Source organism: Dendrobates tinctorius, unplaced genomic scaffold (assembly GCF_039654945.1).
Source record: "Dendrobates tinctorius isolate UK_male_01 unplaced genomic scaffold, ASM3965494v1 ptg000086l, whole genome shotgun sequence".
In the NCBI taxonomy this organism is placed as follows: domain Eukaryota; kingdom Metazoa; phylum Chordata; class Amphibia; order Anura; family Dendrobatidae; genus Dendrobates; species Dendrobates tinctorius.
This window is the reverse complement of record NW_027361754.1, coordinates 73,221,136-73,246,641: the sequence shown is the minus strand read 5'-3', so window position 1 is coordinate 73,246,641 and position 25,506 is coordinate 73,221,136. Positions and strand designations below refer to the sequence as shown.

The window sequence follows — 25,506 nt, the reverse complement described above, 5'->3', positions numbered from 1 at the left end:
TAATGTATAGGATGCGGTGATTCCGCACAGTTCAATGAACACATGCGGAATCACCTGCGTTCAAAAGTCGGCAGCGCTTTGGACGCAGCAGATATGTGCTGTGTCCAAAGCACTGCCAATTACTGACCGTGTGGACGTAGCCTTATTGTTCTCCACCCCAGAGCTGAAATCACAATTCTACTGCTCATCTAGCTTGGTGACAGACACCTCTTAGCTTCTATAATGCAGGGGAACAGTTTGTTCTTCCTACATCAGGTTACTACTGTAGTATTCTTGTAGTAAAGTTAACGCTTTCCCTGAAATTAAAATAAAAAAGGCCTCCTCTGTGCTGACCTAAAAGGAAGGGATGCTGTGAGATTTTAGGTCTGGAACAAGCAGAATTGGGAATGCGGCTCTGGAGTATAAAGGAGTAAAGTTACTCGTGCAAGTTCCGAAAGTTTATGAAAGTGTTCAGCAGGGCCTGCCATGATTCTGAAGGCCGCTTCCATCACTTCTGTACTTATGCGTGCATAGTAATCTTTGTTGCTTTGTTGTTACCATTGGACCCAAAAGCATTAACCTCAATAAGATCTAATAGGTTATTTGTGAATAACCAATTAGAAATGGATCCTAGGACCAAGTAAATGGCTCTTCAGCTACCGAACATCTTAAAGTGGCACTCTGGGCTCAGGTGGTAAGGTTGGCATAGACTTTCTAGGTTAGTTGCCGTTTTTACAGTCTGCTAAGAATATAATATTAATGGCAGTTGGCATAGCTTTCTGGACTGTAATAGGGTATGTTCATACATGACATATTTGATACGTTAATGAAGATGTGTTTCACAGTACTAGCAATCCAATGAGATTTCTGAAATCTCGCTCACATGCTGGATTATTTTTTTTTTTTTTTTTTTTAACTTTTACTCTGCTCACATTTTAAGCCCTGCTGCATTTTTGCCAAGATACAGCATATCCATTTCTTTTGGCATTTTTGCACCACTTTTCACCCACTCAAATGAGTAAGGACGGTAACAAAAAATGTGCATGTTGTGCTCAGCATTTCTTCCTGCCTCCACTTGTACATAATCCCTACATACTTGGGTGAATAGCATAGCCACCTTTTTATTGAATTGTATTGAGAATTAAGATTTTTTTTTTTTTTTTTTTTTTTTTTTTGGGGGGGGGAGTGGTTTAAATCCACAGATGTGGGAGCCACAACCATTTTATAACATGTGCACAGACAAATATGGGAAGTTGTAACTGTGGGTGGTTTGCACAATAGTTTTATTGCAGGTATTCACTGGTGGGGGGGGTCTCCTAAACTGGCAGCACACCATCACGCTAGAATCTGTGTTTAATTTGTCTTCTACTGTGAGACTAGCATTTTCTGATCACGTGTAAGCCTCTGCTCACCCACCTAAATGCTTTTCCGTGTAGTCACACCTGTTCTGTGTCAGAAATGATAAGATGATGCATAATCCCTTCTGTGCCTGAAGCAGTTGTACCTGTTGTATGTGCACGCTTACTAACCTCCGCTTTGTGTTGTTGCATGTATTCACAAGAACAAAGCAGCCGGCAGCGGCAATACCTGACGTCTTTGGACAATGAGGAGGAGGAAGGATATCTCTTCCGAAATGATAGTTCTAAGCACCATAATGCCTCAGATTACAGGCGAGGGAACAGAAGCTCTGAGAGAGACCATAGCTCTAAAAACCCAGAAGAGCACCCTGGAAGAATGATCTCCTCCAACCGCGTGTCCTTTGGCCAAGTCTTTTATGATGGGAACAACTCCAAAACTCCAGATGTATGGAAGGAGTCCAGCCGGAAGGATCAGCAAGTGCAGTTTCCTTACAGAAACCATAGGAGTTCTTCAGAAAGAAGTCCATGTCATCCTAGTAGCTCAGAGGGAACTTCTAGCCGTGAGCGGGACGTGAGTCGAAAAGAGGACAAAGTAAGGGGTCATCGTGATAAACATTGCAGGCATCATGCTGACCGGTGCAGACGCTCCAGCTCGGACAGCGATGACTGCCCAGAACAATGTGTTAGGGATAAGAGGAGTCGACGATCACAGTGGAACCAAAACCACGATCCTCGTCATCATCATCATCGACCATCCAACAAGCCTTCATGTAGGATATCAAGTCACGCTCTGAGCACAGGTATTACAACACTTTGAGTGGTCTAATATAATTAACAAGTCGGGGGGTACACGTGTCTTAAGTGTTGGCTGACATCGTAGTTCATGCTCTGTGGAAGTGATGGCTTTCTGTGGAAGGTGTATGTACAATGGCAACAAGGGAGTAGAGCCCAGTAGCTCCATCCTAAGTGGAGGAGCCAATCTACAACTTGTTACTGGAAGATGGATGACCCCTTGTAGATAGTTGGAAGGGACCAAGGTAAAAAAAAAATGGTCTGAGGAAGTAATACTACTTGAATGCCCGTATAGATTAGGTAAAAAGATCACCCAAAAGAATTGCCATTAAGAAAAAAAAATATCTCATTTTAACGTTTTGGACCCACACAATGTTTCTGAGCCATGACAGATGAACTTGGTAAAACCTTAGTTGCGATGGTCAGTATTCCCTGCCATCACCCTGGTAGAGCGGGTAGAATGAACATTAGTAAGGGGGCTTAGTAATGTATTTGTCCATACTCCTGTATATATGGCCTTATTCGTCATTGACTGAGGATGTCCAGCTGTCCTACTTCTTCTCAACTTTATTACACTTTTACTGGAACACTTTGTGATGTTGTTTTACAGTATTTTGGTAAGTGAAATGATGTCATAGCCATAATTCATGCAAATAATGGTTTAGTATGTTAGCACATATTTTCTTTTGGTGGAGCAATTCTTGAGATTTAAATGCCATGAAACTGTGAGCTGTGGACTTTCCAGAGAAAACTGCAAATGCTGAAATATGTCCAAAGTAAACTGCTGTGTAAAGGGTTTAGCAAGGGATTACTTGTCTCATTTTACATTGTTTGCAAAAGAAAAATCCAGCTAGACCGCTTATTACATGGCGCATAGGTGAGTTATTACCTTGTTATTGGCAATAAGACTCGTGACTGAGAATTGTTACAAGAATAGTAGCAGGTTAGATTTGGAGTCTGCTTGGGTGACCCCACAGACCTCTGTTCCAATCATCATGGACCAGTGGTGGCTTCCTGCTTATGGATGAACGGAGAGCCATGTAGGGTTTTCTCCAGGATTCCCAGAAGTATGTGAATTAAAGAATTTGCTTTTCTCCTGATCTGTCAATCAAAACCTTAAAGTGTGTGACCATTTTAATATTTTATGGGATTGCATTCTGGTCTCCTCGTCAGCACCTCCAGATAGAGAAGGCTTTCCTCCTTTCATGTCCTGGTCCACCAGTATAAGTGCTGTCTTAGTGTTCATTGCCATTGGGACCTAAGGTATTTCACGGAAAGGAAAAAGTCATTAATATCTAGCATTGTCAAGTGGGTAGAGATGAAAGTTGTTTGTTTGGTTTTTTTTTTGGGTTTTTTTTGTTATAGAATCCAGCTGAAAAACCTAATGAAGATATGCAAATCCTACTCCGAAATGCATTGGAGTTTTCTAAAAAATGAACATTAAAACCCATTTTATCTCCGCCCACGCAGCAACATTACTCCCAGGGCAGTGCCTGATACCGGACTGTATACCAGCATATTTTTCCTTCCCCCTGGTTGTAGTGTGGAGCAGTGTTCCTCTACTCCAGTCTTCATAACCCACAAGCAGATCATGATTTCAGGCTTTCCTTAGTATTGCACAAGTAAAGGAATGATCACTTGTGCAATACAAAGGAGGTCTTGAAAACCTGATCTGTTGGTTGGCCTTTGAGGTCTGGAGTTGTGGAGCACTGTTGTAGAGCCATTCTTTTAGGGGTATGTTCACACTGAGTTTTTTGGAGCAGAAACAGAGCGGAAACTTTCCAAATCCTCTTCAAAAACTTACTGTGCCCATACCCTAAAACTAGCATAACTTGATCTTGTTCTTGCCCTCGGTTTCCGCCACCCTGACTGATGCCCGAGTGTTCCCCCTTCCCAACTTGTTGAATTACATCTTTTGATGGTGTTTTTTTTTTTTTTTCTTTTTGAAGGGTGTGACACCGTTCCATGCAATTATTCTTAGTAGTTTCCCTTTAGGATAAATTATGTGTAATGATTGCCATTTCCAGGCAGCCACCTCTTTGTCATTGACGTTATGTCATATATTCCCTTGGACAGTCTGGGTTGTATAGGGGGGCATGGACTTTCCTGACATCTTTGTGCTGACATGTTGACCACAACTATGCTAAGTATACTGGTGAGTAATGGTATGTACGGAGCCCCATAAAAATGCAATGCAGGACAGCGTTCACTTTTTGCTTGCTATTGCTTCACCATATAATAAAACAGAAAACAGGTGTGTACAGGCGCTTACTAAGAGTAGCCACCTCCATATATAACCAACTAATAAAGTTACACTACACTATGTAGCACTGTAGCATGAAAACATTAATTTTATTTTTTTTCTGGCAAGGTGAGGAGACAAGGTCCAACTTCAATATAGAACCAATTGACTGGAAGATGGCAGAACTTAATGTCCAAAGCTCTGACCAGCTTTTAAAAGATGAAGAATTGGCTCGCCAGCTCCAGGAAGAAGAAGAGAAACGTATGGTAAGTGCAATAATTCCTGTATTTTGGGAGTTCCAAGGGAAAACCACAGTAAATGGTAACATCTGTTCTTGACATCTTCTGCAGGCCAAACTGAAACGTCACGACCAACACGAGGACTTCCGAGCGGCTCAGGTGGCACAAGATGAAGTACGATCAAGATGACTGAATCTGTATAGCGCCTAGATTAATCTGATAGCATATACCGTATCTACATTACTTGAACAGTAGTACCAGGCCTGCTATTCCTCCAACTTCTTCCTCTTCCCCATGTAGATAGTTTGCTTTGTCCACTTCTGGATTTTGAAGGTGATGAGAGAAACTTAGTGCAACTTTGTAGGCCTTGTCTGAATTGGCTGTGTGGACCTCTCCTTTTGGGATATTGCCCAACTCTTGGTCTTACAGATAAAACTACATGTCTCAGCATGCTCAGTCGTTAATGCTGAATGATAACAAGTTAGACTTGCATAGCCATAGGATGGAGGACAGGGCTGTGACAGCATGTATTCTTCAGAGATCTCCTGTGCACATTGACTCCTTTTTTATATTCAGTGGCTGTATCTGATCCTTTCGCTTATCTTTGTTGCGTCTCTTCAGGAAATCGCCAAGTACATTCAGCAGCAGGAGCTGCGAGCGCAACGAAGATCGGATGAGCTGGACCTCCCCGGAGACAGTGATGATGATGATGGAAGTATCTGTAGCTTCACTGACAGGAGGAGCATAGGGATGAAGGCAAGTACAAGAGACCGAAGGTAGAACTACCATTTAACTGTGACCAAAACCTACAAAAGACAAAATGAAAGAACCCCTGCTATAATTAAATAAGTAAAAAGCAAAAGTGCATTTAAATCATACAGAGTTCTTAGTATTAAGAACTCTGTATGATTTAAATGCACTTTTGCTTTTTACTTATTTAATTATAGCAGGGTTTTTTTCATTTTGTCTTTTGTAGGTTTTGTATGCTTTTTGGCCATGTGAACATGCATTTATATGCTGCATGTGTACCAACTCAAACCAAGCTCAATTCTTGTGTTTTTTCTTTGTATTTTTGCATTCTGTGCAAGCTGGGGTGTGGCCTCCCTCTCCTGAGCTGGAAATTGTATTTAAAGGCTTCCCCTGACTGGTGTCCACTGGTTGGGACCCGGTCCTTGTCTGACCTTATTCACACAGACGTCAACTTTGACACATGATAAGGTTACTAATACTAGACAGTGTAGGACCGCCCCGACCACAGTCACCTTGTCGATGGTGGGACGGCTTTTATGCTATATTTGATCAAATTCAGTATTACTAAGAACTCTGTATGATTTAAATGCACTTTTGCTTTTTACTTTTATTATAGCAGGGTTTTTTTCATTGTGTCTTTTGTGGGTTTTGTATGCTTTTTGGTCATGTGAACATGCATTTATATGCTGCATGTATACCAACTCAAACCAAGCTCAATTTTTGTGTTTTTTCATTTAACTGTGACCGTAGTTTCCACAGTTGAAGGGAACTTTCATGTCACTGTATTCACTTTTTATCGCAATGCTATTAAAGAGGACCTGTCGGTAGGATATTTGACCCTTAACTAAAGGTATGAGTGTTAAACCCCTGTAATGCTTATTACATTCATACTGTGCTAGTAGAATTTCATTAGGGCATTTTTTTATTGTCAAGTGCAGTGGGGCGGGCACTTCACTGCTTAGCGCCGCCCCTTGTCATTGATTAACAGGTCACTCTTCCCTCAGTGACCGGTCTACCCTGCACAATGAACGCTGGTGACAGTGTCACCTTCACAATGAATTCCTAGTGGCATTACAGGAGCCATTACATTGATCGTTAAACCTCATCAGGAGCTCGCTGCAGGTGCCGCGATTCCTGGTGAAACAAACTCAGGCAATGCGCAGGGAGATGGGTTACTGAGGGACATGTCAATCAATGACTGGAGGTTGACCTTGAAGTACAGCAGAGCAGAGGAGTGAAATGCCTGCCCCGCTGCACATGAAAATAAAACTTCAAGAATAGATTACTCAAAAATGTCCTAACAAAATTCTATTAGCAATTTATGAATGTAGTAAGCATTAAAGGGGCTTTACAGTCATACCTTTTAGTTTGGAGTCCAATATCCTACTGACAGGTCCTCCAAAAGTAATAATAATCTTTATTTTTATATAGCGCTAACATATTCCGCAGCGCTTTACAGTTTGCACACATTTTCATCACTGCCTCTGATGGGGCTCACAATCTAAATTCCCTATCAGTATGTCTTTGGAGTGTGGGAGGAAACCGGAGTACCCGGAGGAAACCCACACAAACACGGGGAGAACATACAAACTCCTTGCAGATGTTGTCCTTGGTGGGATTCGAACCCAGGACCCCAGTGCTGCAAGGCTGCAGCGCTAACCACTGAGCCACCGTGCTGCCCAAAAGTCAACAGGGATGTGAATAGTTCAGTTGCTAAGTAAATTCAAAGGTGGAGCTTTTCCTTTAAAAGGTTGTCTGATCCAAATCGATAAGTCTGCAGTCACTCGGTGTGACTGCAGACTTATGAATCCCCCCAGAGCACGCACTCTGCGCAACGGGGATTTGCCGGTTTCTTAGTCGGGACCGTAGCATATGTATTATGTATGCGTTATACAAATTCACGGTCAGGGTCCGTCTAGTGGGCACCGCCTGACTCCATACACTTGTATAGAGCGAGGCTGCGCCCCGATTAGTGATGTAGCCAACAAGAGGCACGGCCTCGCTCTATACAACCGAATTAAAGGGGTTATCCGGCCTTAGGCTACAAGTCTGCAGTCACTCTGTGACTTCAGATTTGTGAATGTGTGCTGTGAGGATTCACTGGTGACAGGAGTGTGTGCAAATACCTGATTTGCATAAATGTGGTCTCGTGTCGACTCGATGTGTGCCGCCTCACTCAATGCAAGAGAATCGTTAGAGGCTGGATACAGTCTAGTCAGAATGTGGCCAACAGTACGAAAGTAACATGTTCCTGGTGCAGGCATCGAAGAGATCCTTGCAATGTGCAGTGCATGTGCTGTAAGGATTCCCAAGTCTGCAGTCACTGCAGACTTGTACCCTAGGGGCAGACAACCCCTTTAATGCACAAGTTATCACAAACATTTTCTTGCAGTTGTTTCTGCTACGGGTGGCCCAACCAGATTAGGATTAGGTGGGTAAATACTTTTTCACATGGGTGATACAGGTTTAAAAAAATAAAAAACCTACAGTAAATGTAATGGTCATATATACTAAAAAGAGAGGTCTGTGCTACATCGGAAAGTGAGCCGTGACAATGGCATTGCTTAGCCATTTATCTGCTGGAGCGTGTGCATGATGGACAGGTATGGTGCATGTGTCCTGAATTACAGAGTCTTTAGGATAGGATACATGCGCCATATCTGCTGATTGTGCAAGGGGCTCACTGTCCAAACTTGGCAAAATAGGAGACATTGAGTGGGAGGAAAACTGTTCTTCACAGCATTGTACGTTGAATATTAGATGGTTCACAGAGTTTAGGCTGGTATAAAGTTACCCATTCCAGCATTGCACCATCGGCCTCTGTGCAGAGTCTGCTCTGTGCCCACATTTACATCATTTACCAGCACACACTGCCGCTGGTTTCCCCAGAAGTCTTCATCTGGGAGGCTATTTGTAGTCCTGTGGTGAACCACTTCTGCTGAGGTTACTGTGTACCGTTAAGAAATGGCCACATTGCCCGCTGGAGATAAGCGGTAACTCAGAATAATGAACGTGAGAGCAACTTGCTTATTTTTAGATTTTTATCCTTGCCAGATGTGATCATGTTCAGGAGTGTGTAAGAAAGTTGTGACATCCAGGGAAGGAGCTGGAAAGAAGTCATGTTGCAGATATATATATCTATCTATATCAGATGATCCTTACATGGGTATGAGACTTCAGCAATATTATTCCTAACGACAGAAAAGTGTAAAACATGTAGGAAAAAGACAAGTTGTTAGTGTTAGTTGAGGGCCCAATTGCAGAGTTTGTACTGGAGCCCCACAAGCTTCAAGTTGTGCCAATGACTCTAGCCCTCATTGTTGGCCTCCAACTTGAGCTCAGACCTGTGTCTGTATTTGCCCCCCTCCAGGCAGTGTTGGGTTCACAGTCTCCCATGATGTTACTGGTACCTCATCCCGTATGTACGCTGTGTGATCCTTCACTTGCTGGAGGTTTGGTTGCTGGGTAGGGATATAATTTGATATATACAGTATAGGAATACACCCATAAATTGGTGCCTGCAGCAAAGCTGCCAACTCCATGGAAGCCTGTGAATCTCCAGATGAGTATGTAATATTTGTTTCCATCTTCTAGAATGATGTGCCTTCTTCTAACCAAGGACCGCTGGACTCAGAGGGCCTGGCATCACCAACGGAGTGTCGTACGCCTGAGAAAATGGAGTTTACAGCGGTTGAAGAAAGTCTTGACCAGACGAAGTATGTCACTGCTAATAGACATTACCTATTGGGCTGAAGTGTGAAATCTCTAATTACTACTTATGATCCCTGGATAATATAGTGGAGTAGCATAAGTAGTACTTATTGGTACATTACTGATCCTGAGTTACATCCTGTATTATACTCCAGAGCTGCACTCACTATTCTGCTGGTGCAGTCACTGTGTACATACATTACTGATCCTGTACTGATCCCAAGTTACATCCTGTATTATACTCCCAGAGCTGCACTCACTATTCTGCTGGTGCAGTCACTGTGTACATACATTACATTACTTATTCTGTACTAACCCTGAGTTACATCCTGTATTATACTCCAGAGCTGCACTCACTATTCTGCTGGTGCAGTCTCTGTGTACATACAGTGGGGAAAAAAAGTATTTAGTCAGTCAGCAATAGTGCAAGTTCCACCACTTAAAAAGATGAGAGGCGTCTGTAATTTACATCATAGGTAGACCTCAACTATGGGAGACAAACTGAGAAAAAAAAATCCAGAAAATCACATTGTCTGTTTTTTTTTCATTTTATTTGCATATTATGGTGGAAAATAAGTATTTGGTCAGAAACAAGCAATCAAGATTTCTGGCTCTCACAGACCTGTAACTTCTTCTTTAAGAGTCTCCTCTTTCCTCCACTCATTACCTGTAGTAATGGCACCTGTTTAAACTTGTTATCAGTATAAAAAGACACCTGTGCACACCCTCAAACAGTCTGACTCCAAACTCCACTATGGTGAAGACCAAAGAGCTGTCAAAGGACACCAGAAACAAAATTGTAGCCCTGCACCAGGCTGGGAAGACTGAATCTGCAATAGCCAACCAGCTTGGAGTGAAGAAATCAACTGTGGGAGCAATAATTAGAAAATGGAAGACATACAAGACCACTGATAATCTCCCTCGATCTGGTGCTCCACGCAAAATCCCACCCCGTGGGGTCAGAATGATCACAAGAACGGTGAGCAAAAATCCCAGAACCACGCGGGGGCACCTAGTGAATGAACTGCAGAGAGCTGGGACCAATGTAACAAGGCCTACCATAAGTAACACACTACGCCACCATGGACTCAGATCCTGCAGTGCCAGACGTGTCCCACTGCTTAAGCCTGTACATGTCCGGGCCCATCTGAAGTTTGCTAGAGAGCATTTGGATGATCCAGAGGAGTTTTGGGAGAATGTCCTATGGTCTGATGAAACCAAACTGGAACTGTTTGGTAGAAACACAACTTGTCGTGTTTGGAGGAAAAAGAATACTGAGTTGCATCCATCAAACACCATACCTACTGTAAAGCATGGTGGTGGAAACATCATGCTTTGGGGCTGTTTCTCTGCAAAGGGGCCAGGACGACTGATCCGGGTACATGAAAGAATGAATGGGGCCATGTATCGTGAGATTTTGAGTGCAAACCTCCTTCCATCAGCAAGGGCATTGAAGATGAAACGTGGCTGGGTCTTTCAACATGACAATGATCCAAAGCACACCGCCAGGGCAACGAAGGAGTGGCTTCGTAAGAAGCATTTCAAGGTCCTGGAGTGGCCTAGCCAGTCTCCAGATCTCAACCCTATAGAAAACCTTTGGAGGGAGTTGAAAGTCCGTGTTGCCAAGCGAAAAGCCAAAAACATCACTGCTCTAGAGGAGATCTGCATGGAGGAATGGGCCAACATACCAACAACAGTGTGTGGCAACCTTGTGAAGACTTACAGAAAACGTTTGACCTCTGTCATTGCCAACAAAGGATATATCACAAAGTATTGAGATGAAATTTTGTTTCTGACCAAATACTTATTTTCCACCATAATATGCAAATAAAATGAAAAAAAAACAGACAATGTGATTTTCTGGATTTTTTTTTCTCAGTTTGTCTCCCATAGTTGAGGTCTACCTATGATGTAAATTACAGACGCCTCTCATCTTTTTAAGTGGTGGAACTTGCACTATTGCTGACTGACTAAATACTTTTTTTCCCCACTGTACATTACATTACTTATTCTGTACTAACCCTGAGTTACATCCTGTATTATACTCCAGAGCTGCACTCACTATTCTGCTGGTGCAGTCACTGTGTACATACATTACATTACTTATTCTGTACTAACCCTGAGTTACATCCTGTATTATACTGCAGAGCTGCGCTCACTATTCTACTGGTGCACTCACTGTGTACATACATTACTGATCCTGAGTTACATCCTGTATTATACTCCAGAGCTGCACTCGCTAATCTGCTGGTGCAGTCACTGTGTACATACATTACTGATCCTGTATTATACTCCAGAGCTGCGCTCACTATTCTGCTGGTGCAGTCACTGTGTACATGCATTACATTATTGATCCTGTACTGATCCTGAGTTACATTCTGTATTATACTCCAGAGCTGTACTCTCTATTCTGCTGGTGCAGTCACTGTGTACATAGATTACTGATCCTGTACTGATCCCAAGTTAGGCCGGTTTCACATTAGCGCATTTTCAGCGCGCGCACGGCCGGGGGTAGCTCCGCCCCCGATCCGGCTCTCTGCCCGGCGTGCCCGCCCCTTCCTTGTAGCGCCGCCTCCTAGCGGACAGCGGCGCCTGCGATCGGCGCACCCTATCTTTAGCATAGGGTGCGCCGATCGTGCGCAGGCCGTGCGCTAGTTGCGCTTTGACCTGCGCTGCGCACTTTTGACGGTGCGCCGTGCGCGCCAAAATCCGAAAAGTTTGATTTTGGCGCACCGTCAAAAGTGCGCAGCGCAGGTCAAAGCGCAACTAGCGCACGGCCTGCGCACGATCGGCGCACCCTATGCTAAAGATAGGGTGCGCCGATCGCAGGCGCCGCTGTCCGCTAGGAGGCGGCGCTACAAGGAAGGGGCGGGCACACCGGGCAGAGAGCCGGCTCGGGGGCGGAGCTACCCCGGCCGTGCGCGCGCTGAAAATGCGCTAATGTGAAACCAGCCTTACATCCTGTATTATACTCCCAGAGCTGCACTCACTATTCTGGTGGTGCAGTCACTGTGTAGATGCATTACATTACATTACTGATCCTGAGTTACATCCTGTATTATACCCCAGAGGTGCACTCACTATTCTGCTGGTGCAGTCACTGTGTACATATATTACATTACATTACTGATCCTGAGTTACATCCTGTATTATACCCCAGAGCTGCACTCACTATTCTGCTGGTGCAGTCACTGTGTACATACATTACATTACTGATCCTGAGTTACATCCTGTATTATACTCCAGAGCTGCACTCACTATTCTGCTGGTGCAGTCACTGTGTACATACATTACTGATCCTGAGTTACATCCTGTATTATACCCCCGAGCCGCACTCACTATTCTGCTGGTGGAGTCACTGTGTACATACATTACATTACTGATCCTGTACTGATCCTGAGTTACATCCTGTATTATACTCCAGAGCTGCACTCACTATTCTGCTGGTGCAGTCACTGTGTACATACATTACATTACTGATCCTGTACTGATCCTGAGTTACATCCTGTATTATACCCCAGAGGTGCACTCACTATTCTGCTGGTGCAGTCACTGTGTACATACATTACATTACTGATCCTCTACTGATCCTGAGTTACATCCTGTATTATACCCCAGAGCTGCACTCACTATTCTGCTGGTGCAGTCACTGTGTACATACATTACTGATCAGGAGTTGCATTTTGTATTATATGGAGTGCTGTTCTGGAGAATATTACAGGATGCAACTCTGGATCAGTTACATCCTGTGTTACAGATAGTAGACACCTGTCTTATAAACTTTTTTTTTTTTTTTTCCCCGCTGTCGAGCTGTGAACAAAGTGTTCTGTTTGGAGATCACCCCCCCCCCTATTTGACGGGCAGAGCTGATCACTGGTGGCTTCAGTAGTGAACCCCAGCTAGGTGTCCTTGTCTCATATTTGTGTAATTATGGGACTTTTACATGAATGAGTTTGGAGCAAGAACATGATGACGCTTTCTGCATTTGTCCACAGTGCAGATGGGTGACCATTAGGTGCGATCGAAACTAGCATCATCTGCAATATATATGACTCAGACTAGTGCATCCATTTAGTATTATTTATTTATGTTTTTTATAGATCTCCTTTTCGTTCCATTAGTGGGTGATTTTTCTTTTGCAGCCTTGGCACCACATGTCATTTCAATTGCTCTCCCTTTTACAGCCTGAGCATATAAAGATCTTCCTGAAAAAACAAAACGAGATCTAGTAATGTCCGTGCTGCAGACCCTCGCGGTGTAGGCCGTGTTCACGTATCCACACATTGCCGAGCTAGTCGTCCATGAGGCGTTGTATGGAGATCGCCGAGGTTTTCTCTAGAATTCCTAAGACTTCCTTTTGCAGGGACCCAGCTTGCTACCACCAAATCCTTGCACAGGCGCCCATTGATTTCAGCGATAATTGTTAATTTCTCCTGTGTCGGTGCTGCTGGGGAATAAAGCGCTTGTCTGTGTCCTTCTTGCAGCTGATCGCATTCCTGAAAACACCCAAGATCTTCTGGTATTTCTTTATCGCCTTATTGGGGGACACAGATTACCATGGGTGTATGCTGCTGCTGCTAGGAGGCTGACACTATGCAAAACAAGAAAATTAGCTCCTCCCCGGCAGTATACACCCACCGACAGGCACCAAGCACCTCAGTTTGTGCTTAGTGTCTGTAGGAGGCGGACCGGGATCTCCCCAGATCCGCTCTTATTAATATCCCCTTTTTTCTTTTAGGTTTCCAGTCGAACCTTTTAATCTTTTTGCTTTATTTTTCAGGTTTTCCGTCAGGAAACAGGGTGTAGCTTCACCCTGATTTCCCATGTCAGGCGGCTGAGCGAGCAGTGTGGTGTCATCCACATCGCACCTCTCGGTTCCGCAGGCAGGACCTTGGCCCTATCACCTCCCGGTGCTAGGGGCTGTGGACCGGTGGCTAGTCCTTGCCAATTACCCTCCTCACCCCTCTCTCTGGACAGGGCTGAGAGGAAGACGGCGGTCGCAGGAGGTCTACGCCGTCTTCTGCAAGATGTGGGCATAGAGGAGCTTCTCCAGTGGCTTTCACCGTGGGCCCCTGTGACAGCCTCTTCAGGGACGTCAGGTAAGTGCCCTACGATCCCTCCAGGCCCCACATCATAACCAGCTGCCTGCCAGCCAGCGTACCTCTGCAGAGAAATCCTGAACTAGACTTCCAGATTTGAATCTCCCGCCTCTTCTCCCCTTTTGCCCATCCTGCAGTCCTTCCGCTATGTCTGCATCCCAGGAGCTCGCAGAGCCCCGGGCCGAGGACGCTCAACCTCCCCCGGAGTGGGCCATTGTAATGTCTCAGTCAGTCTCTGACTTGACTAAGGTTTCCCAGTCGCTGGTCCAGGTCTTAGAACGACTTCCACAGCTGTCTACTGCCACCTGCGCGCCGACCGCCTCTCAGGGTGAGTCGTCCGCTCCTGACCGCGACCTTCCAAGAGACCGACAAAGCAGGAGCTCTAGGAAGCGGGCTCTGTCTACCTCGTCCTCTAGCTCGCAGGGTCCCTCGGAGCCCGTCAGATTGCATTCTCCTTCCTCCGATGGCGACTCCAGGTCTGGCGATGACTCTCAATCGGGATCGAGTTCAGAGGCAGACAATGTTTCTAAAACGCGGGACATGGTCGATAGTCTCATTTCGGCTATCTTTCAAACCCTTAAAATTAAGCAGGACAAGGCTCCCCCTCAGGAATGCTCTGTACTCCTTAAACGAGCAAGACCTCCGTCTCGGACCTTTCCCAACCACAATGATTTCGATACTACCTTGGCCAAACACTGGGAGCGCCCTGAGCAACGTTTCTCAGGCCGCAAGTACTTAGACGTGCTCTACCCTTTTGAGGCAGACCTGCTCACAAAATGGGCCAAGGCTCCTGAGGTGGATCCCCCGGTTTCCCGGATAGCCTCCAAAACGGTGCTATCCTTACCTGATGGGGCATCGCTTAAAGACCCTACGGACAGGCAGATCGAATCTCTGGCTAAGTCAATTTTTGAGGCATCCGGCGCCTCTCTCTGTCCTATTTTCGCATCAGCCTGGGTAGCGAAAGTCATATCCGCTTGGGCAAAAATCCTTCGCAGGGGCATATTGGCAACAGCTCCTCAGGACGAATTGGCAGATCTTGCAGATCAGATTAACCATGCGGGTAAATACCTTTTGGCCGCCTCCTTGGATGCAGCCGGGTGCGTGGCCAGGGCAAATAGCAACATAGTAGCTAAACGCCGAGTTCTTTGGCTAAAGTCATGGAATGTGGATACCACTTCAAAAAAGTCCCTTACTAATCTGCCATTCCACGGTTCTAGACTCTTTGGAGCCAAGCTGGACCAGCTAATCTCCGATGCCACTGGTGGTAAAAGCACCTCTCTTCCCCAGTCTCGCCCACGACGTTTCCTTAATAGAAGGGGTTTTCGCCCGTTTAGGCCCTTTAGTCCCTTCTTGTCCACGGATAGATCTGGCCAGCAGTATCGCTCATCGGCCACTAGAGATCGAGATCAGAAAAAGCCATCCTACAAACCAACTCCCCGCTGGAGATCTAGAGGACAATATTCCGGGGCTTCAGGCGCCAGTTCCGGCAGGTTTTCTTCCAAGTGACGGGTCACCCCCACCTGGAAGTTCTTCCAGGGTGGGAGGCAGACTTTCCTTTTTCGTGGATGCTTGGCTGTCTGTTGTCGACGACGCTTGGGTCAGAGAAATCGTCGCATCCGGCTACAAGATCGAATTTGTTTCTCCCCCGAACAGACGTTTTTTCCGGTCTCGGCCTCCGCGACAGCGGTCCCAGACTCCGGGGTTTCTCCAGGCCATTGCCTCCCTTCTTTCCGCCGGGGTGATTGTTCCCGTTCCCTCAAACGAACGGTTTTCCGGGTTTTACTCGAATCTCTTCGTAGTACCGAAGAAAGACGGCTCCCTTCGTCCAATTCTGGACCTCAAGTTGCTCAATCGCCACGCGAAGATTCTTCATTTCAAAATGGAGTCTCTTCGGTCGGTGATTGCCTCCATGGAGCCCGGGGAATTCCTCTGCTCTGTGGACATTCGGGACGCCTATCTGCACATTCCGGTTTGTGTGCAACATCAGAAGTATCTTCGTTTTGCGGTTCAGGGAGCCCACTATCAGTTCACGGCTCTTCCTTTCGGCCTAGCTTCAGCGCCCCGTGTTTTCACGAAGGTGATGGCGACCGTCATGGCCATCCTTCGCTCCAGAGGGATTCTCATCATTCCTTATCTGGACGATCTTTTAATCAAAGGCTCGTCTCGTCAGGACTGCCTCCAGAGTCTTCAGATCACTCTGGACACTCTCGGCCGCCTCGGTTGGCTAGTCAACAGGGAGAAGTCCATTCTGATCCCCACTCAGCGTCTTACCTTTCTGGGCATGGAATTCGACACAGAGTTAGCCCGAGTGTTTCTTCCGAGGGAAAAGATTGCGGCAAGGGCATCAGAATTCTCAAGAGGCCAACTCCCATTCCCATTCGGTCCTGCATGAAGGTTCTGGGCAAAATGGTGGCTTCCATGGAAGCAGTGCCCTTTGCGCAGTTTCATCTTCGCCCCCTCCAGCTGTCTCTGCTTTCAGCCTGGGACAAGACCACGATGTCCTTGGACCATCCTATTCGGCTCCCTCTCAGAGTGAGGCAATCTCTCACTTGGTGGTTACTGCCGGCGTCAGTTCTCCAAGGGAGGTCCTTCCTTCCTCCCCGGTGGCAAGTCATCACCACCGATGCCAGTCTTCTGGGATGGGGAGCCGTGTTCCATCAGAAAGCGGCCCAAGGACGCTGGAACCCACAAGAGACTCTCCTCTCAATCAATCTTCTGGAGATCAGAGCAATCTTCCTGGCCCTTCTTCACTGGCAGCCTCTCCTCTCCGGCAAGCCGGTCAGTATTCAGTCGGACAACGCCACGGCCGTGGCGTACATAAACCATCAGGGGGGCACGCGCAGCAAGCAGGTTATGTCGGAAGTGGCCAAGATATTCCGCTGGGCAGAACGTTACGTTCCGGCAATCTCCACCGTTCATATTCCAGGGGTGGAAAATTGGGCAGCCGACTTTCTGAGTCGTCAGGGCCTGGCGTCCGGCGAATGGTCTCTGCATCCCGCAGTCTTCGATCAGATATGCCACCGTTGGGGCACCCCGGATGTCGATCTCATGGCATCTCGGATGAACCACAAAGTGCTGCAGTTCGTAGCCAGGTCCAGGGACCCTCTAGCCATCGCGTGCGACGCTCTGGTGATTCCGTGGTCCCAGTTTCAACTTCCTTATCTGTTCCCGCCTCTGGCCTTGATCCCACGAGTGGTCAAAAAGATAAAATCGGAAGGCGTACCAGTGATTCTTGTCGCTCCAGATTGGCCAAGACGTCCTTGGTACGCGGAACTGGTCAACATGCTCGCGGACGTTCCCTGGAGGTTTCCAGTCCGTCCAGACCTTCTTTCGCAAGGCCCCCTTTACCACGAGAATTCTCAGTCTCTGAGTTTGACGGCATGGCTGTTGAGACCGCAGTCTTGAAGGAATCAGGTCTGTCCGGTCAGGTTATTCAAACTATGATCAGAGCCAGGAAACCAGCCTCTTCCCGCATTTACCACAGGTACTGGAAGGCTTTTTTCCGTTGGTGCGATGATAAAAAAGTCTTCCCAATGTCTTTCTCCATCCCATCTATCCTTGGGTTTATTCAGTCTGGTTTAGAAGCGGGTCTGTCCCTCTATTACGCTCAAGGGCCAGGTTTCCGCTCTCTATCCTCTTCCAAAGAGAGTTAGCTTCTCTACCACAGGTCAAGACCTTTCTCCAAGGGGTCTCCCATGTGGCTCCTCCTCATCATTCGCCGATAGACCCGTGGGATCTCAATCTCGTCCTTAGCGCTCTCCAGAAGGCGCCGTTCGAGCCTATCCAGGACATTCCTTTGTCCCTTCTCTCGTGGAAGGTCACCTTTTTGATTGCCATTACATCCATCAGAAGAGTTTCTGAATTGGCGGCCTTGTCTTGTTGTTCCCCTTACCTGATTCTCCATCAGGATAAGGTCGTCCTCAGGCACGTTCCTTCTTTTCTTCCAAAGGTGGTTTCCTCTTTCCATATCAATGAGGATATCATTCTTCCATCCTTTTGTCCGGCTCCCTCTCATCCGCTTGAGAAGTCTCTCCACAAACTGGACGTAGTTAGAGCCCTGCGTGTCTATCTCCCCAGGACCTCTTCTTTTCGTCAGTCTGATTCCTTGCTGGTCATCTCTGAAGGTCGCCAGAAAGGACTTCCGGCATCCAAATCCACGATCGCTCGTTGGATTCGTTCTACCATTCTGGAAGCGTACCGACTTCAGGAAAAACGGCCTCCTCCGGGGGTAAGAGCTCACTCCACCCGGGCTGTGGCGGCCTCGTGGGCTGTTCGTCACCAGGCTTCGGCCATGCAAATTTGCAAGGCCGCAACCTGGTCATCCTTGCACACCTTTGCGAGGTTTTACAGGGTTCATACCCAGGCCTCGTCTGATGCAGTTGTTGGTAGGAAGGTTCTGCAGGCGGCGGTGGCTCACCGGCCGACCTAAGCCTTTTTCCAATTCTTTCGTTCCTTTTTTGCTGTCCCCACTCTTGGGACTGCTTTGGAACGTCCCATGGTAATCTGTGTCCCCCAATAAGGCGATAAAGAAAGATAGATTTTTGGTTCTTACCGTAAAATCTTTCTTGGAGCCTTCATTGGGGGACACAGCACCCTCCCTGTTTAAGTTGTACCGTGTTGGGTCCTAGAGTCCCTTGTTGGGTTGGTACATATGTTAGAGTTTTCTCGTTGCTTCTCCTACTGCTTTTTCACCAACTGAGGTGCTTGGTGCCTGTCGGTGGGTGTATACTGCAGGGGAGGAGCTAATTTTCTTGTTTTGCATAGTGTCAGCCTCCTAGCAGCAGCAGCAGCATACACCCATGGTAATCTGTGTCCCCCAATGAAGGCTCCAAGAAAGAGATTTTACGGTAAGAACCAAAAATCCATCTTTTTTGGAGACCCCCCCTCTAACAAAACAGAATTCTACAAAGCAGCCACCCCTTTTTATATGTGATTCTACAGAAGAACTTTGGGACTGTTTTCAGACTCGGGGAGACAATTATGTTTTAGGGGTGTGCCGCACATATTCACTTTTGGCATCACCCTTGGCTTACAGAAGTGTTTTTTTTTTTTTTGCAGACTCCGGTCACCCAGGAACATTGCTGAAGAACTCGACCCCACGTTCAAGTCAAAGAAGGATTCCCAGCCTGAAGTGTTCGCAGTCTGTCCGCAAGGTACCGCCTGCCACTTGCTTTCCACAATCTCCTAGTAATAAGGCCGTCTGTCCCTTCTGACCCTAGGTAACATGCAATAGAGCAGGGTTCCCCAACTCCAGTCGTCAAGACCCACCAACAGATCATGTTTTCGGAATTTCCTTAGTATTGCTCAGGTGATAATTGCATCACCTGTACAATATAAGGGAAATCCTGAAAACATGACCTGTTGGTGTGCCTTGAGAACTGGAGTTGGGGAACCCTGCAATAGAGGATGGCTGAGCAGGACAGATCATTCCTGCAGTACAGCTCTTATTGAAGTGAATAGGAGCCGATTCTACCATTTTTCTGCAGCAGCTACTAAATAGTGTATGGAGCTGTGCTGTTCTCAAATCCTTCACTGCTGATTGCATGGAGTGTTGGACTCCCATCAATCTGATGTTGATGACACATACTATTGACTGGTCAGCAATATGATCAGCCCTTTAACAGGATGCCTGTATGGATTATAGGTCCATGTGCCTCTAATTTTTTATGGAGATACAAAAAAGTGACCGCTCAATGTCTAGCAAATTATAGAGATATTATTTTGGGGCACAATATGGCCACACATAGTGCCTATGCCACCTTACAGTGCCCCTGTGGGTCTATAATGTAAAACTGTACCGGGTCTATGAATTTATTAATATTTTACTTATATAGCACCATTGATTCCATGGTGCTGTGCATGAGACGGGGTTACATCAAAATACAAGTATCACTTACAGTAGACTATGATAGACTGGTACGCAGGGAAGAGGGCCCTGCATTTGCGGGCTTACTTTATACAGGATAATGGGGAAGGAGACAGTAGGTTTGGGATGTTGTGGTAACTTCAGTGGTGTTGAGGTGGAAGCGGGGGTTAGTGCAGACTCGGGCTGTAAAGGCCCCGTCTCACATAGCGAGATCGCTAATGTGTCACAGATTTTGTGACACAGCAGCGATCTCGCCTGCGATCTCGCTACATGTGACACGCAACAGCGACCGGCCCCCCTGCTGGATATCGCTGATCGTGCAGGAATGTCCTGGGCCATTTTTTCGTCATCGGCGTCCCGCTGGCCAGCATGCATTGTTGCGTTTGATCGCTGGATCGTTGCTGAAGAGATCTTCCTGTTTGGCAGCTTACTCACGATCATTTAGCGTCGTATCGTTGTCGGGATCGCTCGTGCATCGCTGAGTGAAACGGGACCCTAAGCTTTCTTGAAGGCGTCGTGTTGGGTCACAAAATTCCAGGGGATGGAGGATATTCAGGAAATGTCTTGGAGGCGATTGCGTGAGGAACGAAGAAGTGTGGTGGAGATGGAGGTCTTGGGAAGACCGGAGATCACATGAGGGGAAATTAGTTCAGAGATGTACGGAGGGAAAAGGTTATGGATGGCTTTGTAGGTCAGTGTTAGTAGTTTGAACTGGATATGCTGGGAAATTGTGAGCCAGTGAAAGGATTTGCAAAGGGGGGGAAGCAGGAGTGTAGCAAGTAGAGAGATGAACTAGTCGGGCAGCAGAGTTAAGGATGGACTGGAGAGATTCGAGAGAGTTAACAGGTAGGCCACAGAGGAGGATGTTGATGTAGTCGAGGCGGGAGATGAGGGCATGCACTAACATTTTGGTAGAGTGAGAGTTGAGTAAAGGACGGATTTTAGAAATATGTTTGAGCTGGAGGTGTCCAGAGCTTGAATGTGTGGTTTGAAAGACGTGGCAGTCAAGGGTTATTCCAAGGCAGCAGATTTTCGGTACAGAGAAAAGTGAGATGCGGATTAGTATGTTAGATACAGGTGTATCTCACAAAATTAAAATATCGTCAAAATGTTTAATTTATTTCAGCTCTTCAATACAAAAAGTGAAATTCACATATTATATAGAGTGATTACACAGAGTGATCTATTTCACGTGTTTATTCCTGTTAATGTCGATGATTAAGGCTTACAGCCAATGAAAACCCAAAAGTCATTATCTCAGTAAATTAGAACACTTTATAACACCAGCTTGAAAAATGATTTTAAAATCCGAAATGTTGGTCTACTGAAATGTATCTTCAGTAAATGCACTCAATACTTGGTCGGGCTCCTTTGGCATCAATTATGGCATCAATGCAGCGTGGCATTTAGGCGATCAGCCTGTGGCACTGCTGAGGGGTTATGGAAGCCCAGGTTACTTTGATAGCAGTGTTCAGCTCGTCTGCATTGTTGGGTCTGGTGTCTCTCATCTTCCTCTTGACAATACCCCATAGATTCTCTATAGGGTTGAGGTCAGGAGAGGTTGATGGACAGTCAAGCACCGTGATATTGTTTTTAAACCAGGTATTGGTACTTTTGACAGTGTGGACAGGTACAAAGTAGTGCTGGAGAATGAAGGAAAAAAAAAAATGCTTGTCGGCAGAGGGAAGCATGAAGTGCTGTAAAATTTCCTGGTAGACGGCTGCACTGACTTTGGTCTTGATAAAACACAGTGCACCACCTACACCAGCAGATGACATGGCTCAGCAAACCATCACTGATTGGAAACTTCACACTATCATCAACATTAACAGAAATAAACACTTGGAATAGATCACTCTGTTTGTAATGACTCTACATAATATGAGTATCACTTATTGTATTTGAGAACTGAAATAAATTAACTTTTTGATGATATTCAAATTTTGTGAGATGCACCTGTAGATCAGAAACATACATGAAATGGAGGAAAGAAGATGAGTCCAGATTTGACATAGAGGTTGGGGCAGTTTTGTCCCTTAAAGGGAACCTGTCACCTGTTTTGGCCACTAAAAGATGTGGCCACCACCTTTCAGGGCTTATCTACAGCATTCTATAATGTAGATTAATGTAGATAAGCCCCCGGTCCGACCTGCAAGATAAGAAAATTTAGGTTTTATTATACTCACCCCGGGGGGGGGGGGGGGGGTTTCCGATGGGTGTCACAGGTCCAGGTTCGGTGCCTCCCATGTTCTTACTTCGTTCACAGCTCCTCGCTCCTGCGCAGGCATACTTCTATGCTCTTTTGAGGGCAGAGCAAAGTCCTGCCGTGCGCAGGCGCTGGGCCTCTTACTTTTCCCAGTGCCCGGTAGCCATGACGCAAGCAGGAGGGCGTCGTTGCAGGTCGGATCGGGAGCTTATCTTCCGTATTATAGAATGCTGTAGATAAGACCTAAAAGGCAGTGGCCGCAACTTATAGCGTCCAAAACAGCTGACGGGTTCCCTTTAATGGCTCATTCACATCACCACTTTTCATTCCATGTGTACAATAGATTTCGCACAGGCCTTAAAATAGTTGGTGAATTTCCATATGGACTCCGAACGAGCATTGGATAGGTAGAATTGTGCCCAACGTCAGGCACCAGCATGCTTCCGGATGTGCCGCACGGACCGCAGTCATGTTGGCTTTCTTCGGATGTGTGTGAATAAGCTCCAATATGTTTTCTTTAATTTATGACCTGACGCTATAGATCTAACCCCTCCACTATTCCTTCTAGTTACAGACTTTCCAGTATCCACTCAGACCCAACCTGTCCCAGTCGACGGATTCTACGACTTCATGGACGACAGCGCCGAACCGTTATTTATACCGCCAACCAAGCGGCAGCCAGAGAAATTGGGGCGCAGTAAACCCAAAGACAAGAAGGAGGGATGCAAGCAGCAGTGACTCGCGTTTACCGGTCTTACCATTATTTGTAGCAGTCGTCTTCTTGCCAAACTTTGTTTTTTTTTTTTTCTTTCTTTCTCTTTTTCTACTCCGTGTCAATTCACCATTGTGGACGATCTTCAACGTGCGTCAAAACAAGTGGTATTAACTCATTCAGGGATGAAGACGATAATCTGATTTTCTCGCATTCAGGTGCCTTAGGCATTTTTTTGACTCTAGAGAATGGCTGTTTTAATAATATCGAGCTGAACGTCCGGGGTCAGCAATGGAAAAACAAAAAAGCACATTTTAGTAACCTATTGTCCAGTCTTTTAGAACAATCTTAGCTGTGTGCTATTGAATCTGCGTATGACGAGCATCGTGGCTTTTTCATCAAAACCATCTACTACATGGAAATTTTTTTTTCTTATTTTATTTTTCCCCTGCCCAATCTAAAATGGAATTCTAAATTCCCAAATTGTATTAATCTACAGAGGTGACCTGCAAAATCTTAGAAGTATTACTCGTAATATTTTTTATTTTTATTTTTTGCTCTTATTCTCACATCATTATTTTGCTTATTTTATTATTTTTTTTATATATATATTTTGGTTTTACTGACTGTTAAGTGTTTATCATACTCTGTATTGTGGCGAAATGCAGAGTTTGATAGGAGTCCAGTATTTTTTTTTCTATTTTTTTTAAAGATTTTTTGCACTGATTATATATTTTTTTTTTTTTTCGTTCAGTAATAATTTCTGGTGCTTTTTGTGTATAGATCCCCAAATGCCTTTAGAATTTTACTTTAAAGGATTTTTTTTTTATATATATAAATATATATGAAATACAAGAAGTATTATTTGTATTTCTAGTTGGTCTGAGTCATTTTACAAAGCAGGAAGTACTGTTGGAATTAAAGGGGAGCTCCATCTGAATATTTGAAGTCTGTTTTGGTTAGGGGGTTGGCCTATTTCACTAAAATCTGCTCATCTTGTTTGGTTTGCGAATTCGTAAAGCCAACTGTTCTGGTTTTAATAAGTAAGTCCTCCCAACCTGGTCAAAAAACACACCCTAAATTGGGCATTTTCTGGCCAGCTAGAAGTTAGATGGGTCTCAATTGTGGTGGTCTTGCTCCTGGTCCACAGTGCAAAATTTGTAACAGAGCCCATCTACTATGTGCTATTTATAATGCTAGCGTTCATATTATGGGTGCATTGGGACACTTTCCGACAAATGGGCCAATTGTCACCTACCTCTGCACTCACCGTAGTCTCATCCCTGGTTAGATCCCTTGTAGGTCTGCCCTTATGTGCAGAAGTAATAGAGCTGTGATGGAAGCACAGATATATCTGCATGTACCAGTCAATTAGAGATGATTGCAGTTTTGCCAGTCTGTAGGATACAAAAGGAAAATTGATTCTGCAGACTACTGTGCAATGCTAGGAGGTGCCGTTTTGCAAAAACTGGAGAATAACCGGTTGGAGATCACCAGTGTAGAGGTCCAAGCCAGGAACCTGGGGAGAGTCCAAAACCCCTTCTTGAACATGAGACCAACAGCACTACAATCTAGCATGCACAGAGTCTCTAGTATCACATATTGGAGGTAGCTATCGTAGAAGTCAATATTAACCCTTTAAAGGGAAGCTGTCAGCAGGATTTCATTGCGCAAACTATTTGTGTGCATGTAGCGCTTTCAAAGACCAGTCCAGCAATGCCTTTTATATGGCCAGTCCGTTTTTCTGTTACTGAGAAATCAGTGTTTGAATTGATGTGCAAATGAGGATGAGCTGAAGCCTCTGTCACTCCAGCTCTATTACACGCCCAGCGTCGCCTCATTTTGTTTGAATGCTGGCAGTCGGAGAACCTGACAGCTGATACATGCTGCTTGTGTGTTGGGCAGCATGTGTGTATTTTTTCAGCCATATATGTTTAACTCTGAAATGCTGTGGGGTTTCAGAATAAAATATAGGAATGAGATGTGCTGGAGACTAGTCAAGCAGGTGGGTCCCTGGTGGCTTCACTTTCGCCAGCTCCCATGGAGAGATAGGTCTCTTACTGCGTGAGTGTTTAGAGAGAGACCTGTCTCGCGGGCAGGGAGAAGCCTCGGGGACTTGCCTGTTTGACTAGTCTGCTCGGTCCTCGGTGGCTTGGTCCTCGGTGGCACTTAAAGAAGGTTTTTCTCTGAGATGCTGCAGTATTTCAGTGTCAAACGTACATGGCTAAAATCATACAGCCGGTGTCTGATGTATGCTGCCCAATCAACAGGCAGCATATATCAACTGTCAGGTTCACTTTCAGGAGCCTTGTCCATTGACTTGGCTACATAGCCAAACCAGAATCCTAACTAAAAGGAAATCTTCCCCTTACGGACAGCTGTTTCAGGGTTTTTTTTCCCTCTTTTCAACAGCAGGAGTCTGGTTGGGTGTATGAGAGCACGTTTGATGGCGCTGAGGGAGGTAACGTTTCTCTTTGAGGAGAGCGTCAATTTGGCTTAAAGAGATTTATAAATTCTGTTATGGGAAGGATCAAACCAGAGCTGTCACTTTT

General features: G+C 45.7%; 1 protein-coding gene across 5 annotated transcripts in view; it reads left to right on the top strand.

The window, feature by feature from the left end:
- Nucleotides 1-23,890, top strand: part of LOC141098016 (uncharacterized) — a 145,122-nt gene extending 121,232 nt beyond the window's left edge. For 4 of the 5 annotated variants that reach the window (XM_073585611.1, XM_073585607.1, XM_073585609.1 and 1 more), the window contains exons 7-13: nucleotides 1,541-2,137; nucleotides 4,501-4,637; nucleotides 4,722-4,784; nucleotides 5,232-5,366; nucleotides 8,955-9,076; nucleotides 19,229-19,323; nucleotides 22,811-23,890. In XM_073585611.1, the coding sequence (XP_073441712.1) occupies nucleotides 1,541-2,137; nucleotides 4,501-4,637; nucleotides 4,722-4,784; nucleotides 5,232-5,366; nucleotides 8,955-9,076; nucleotides 19,229-19,323; nucleotides 22,811-22,980 (1,319 nt within the window). In that variant the 3' untranslated portion in view covers nucleotides 22,981-23,890. The remainder of the gene's footprint in view (nucleotides 1-1,540; nucleotides 2,138-4,500; nucleotides 4,638-4,721; nucleotides 4,785-5,231; nucleotides 5,367-8,954; nucleotides 9,077-19,228; nucleotides 19,324-22,810) is intronic. The other variant, XM_073585612.1, reaches the window with a different exon arrangement.
- The last annotated feature ends 1,616 nt before the right edge of the window (nucleotides 23,891-25,506 follow it).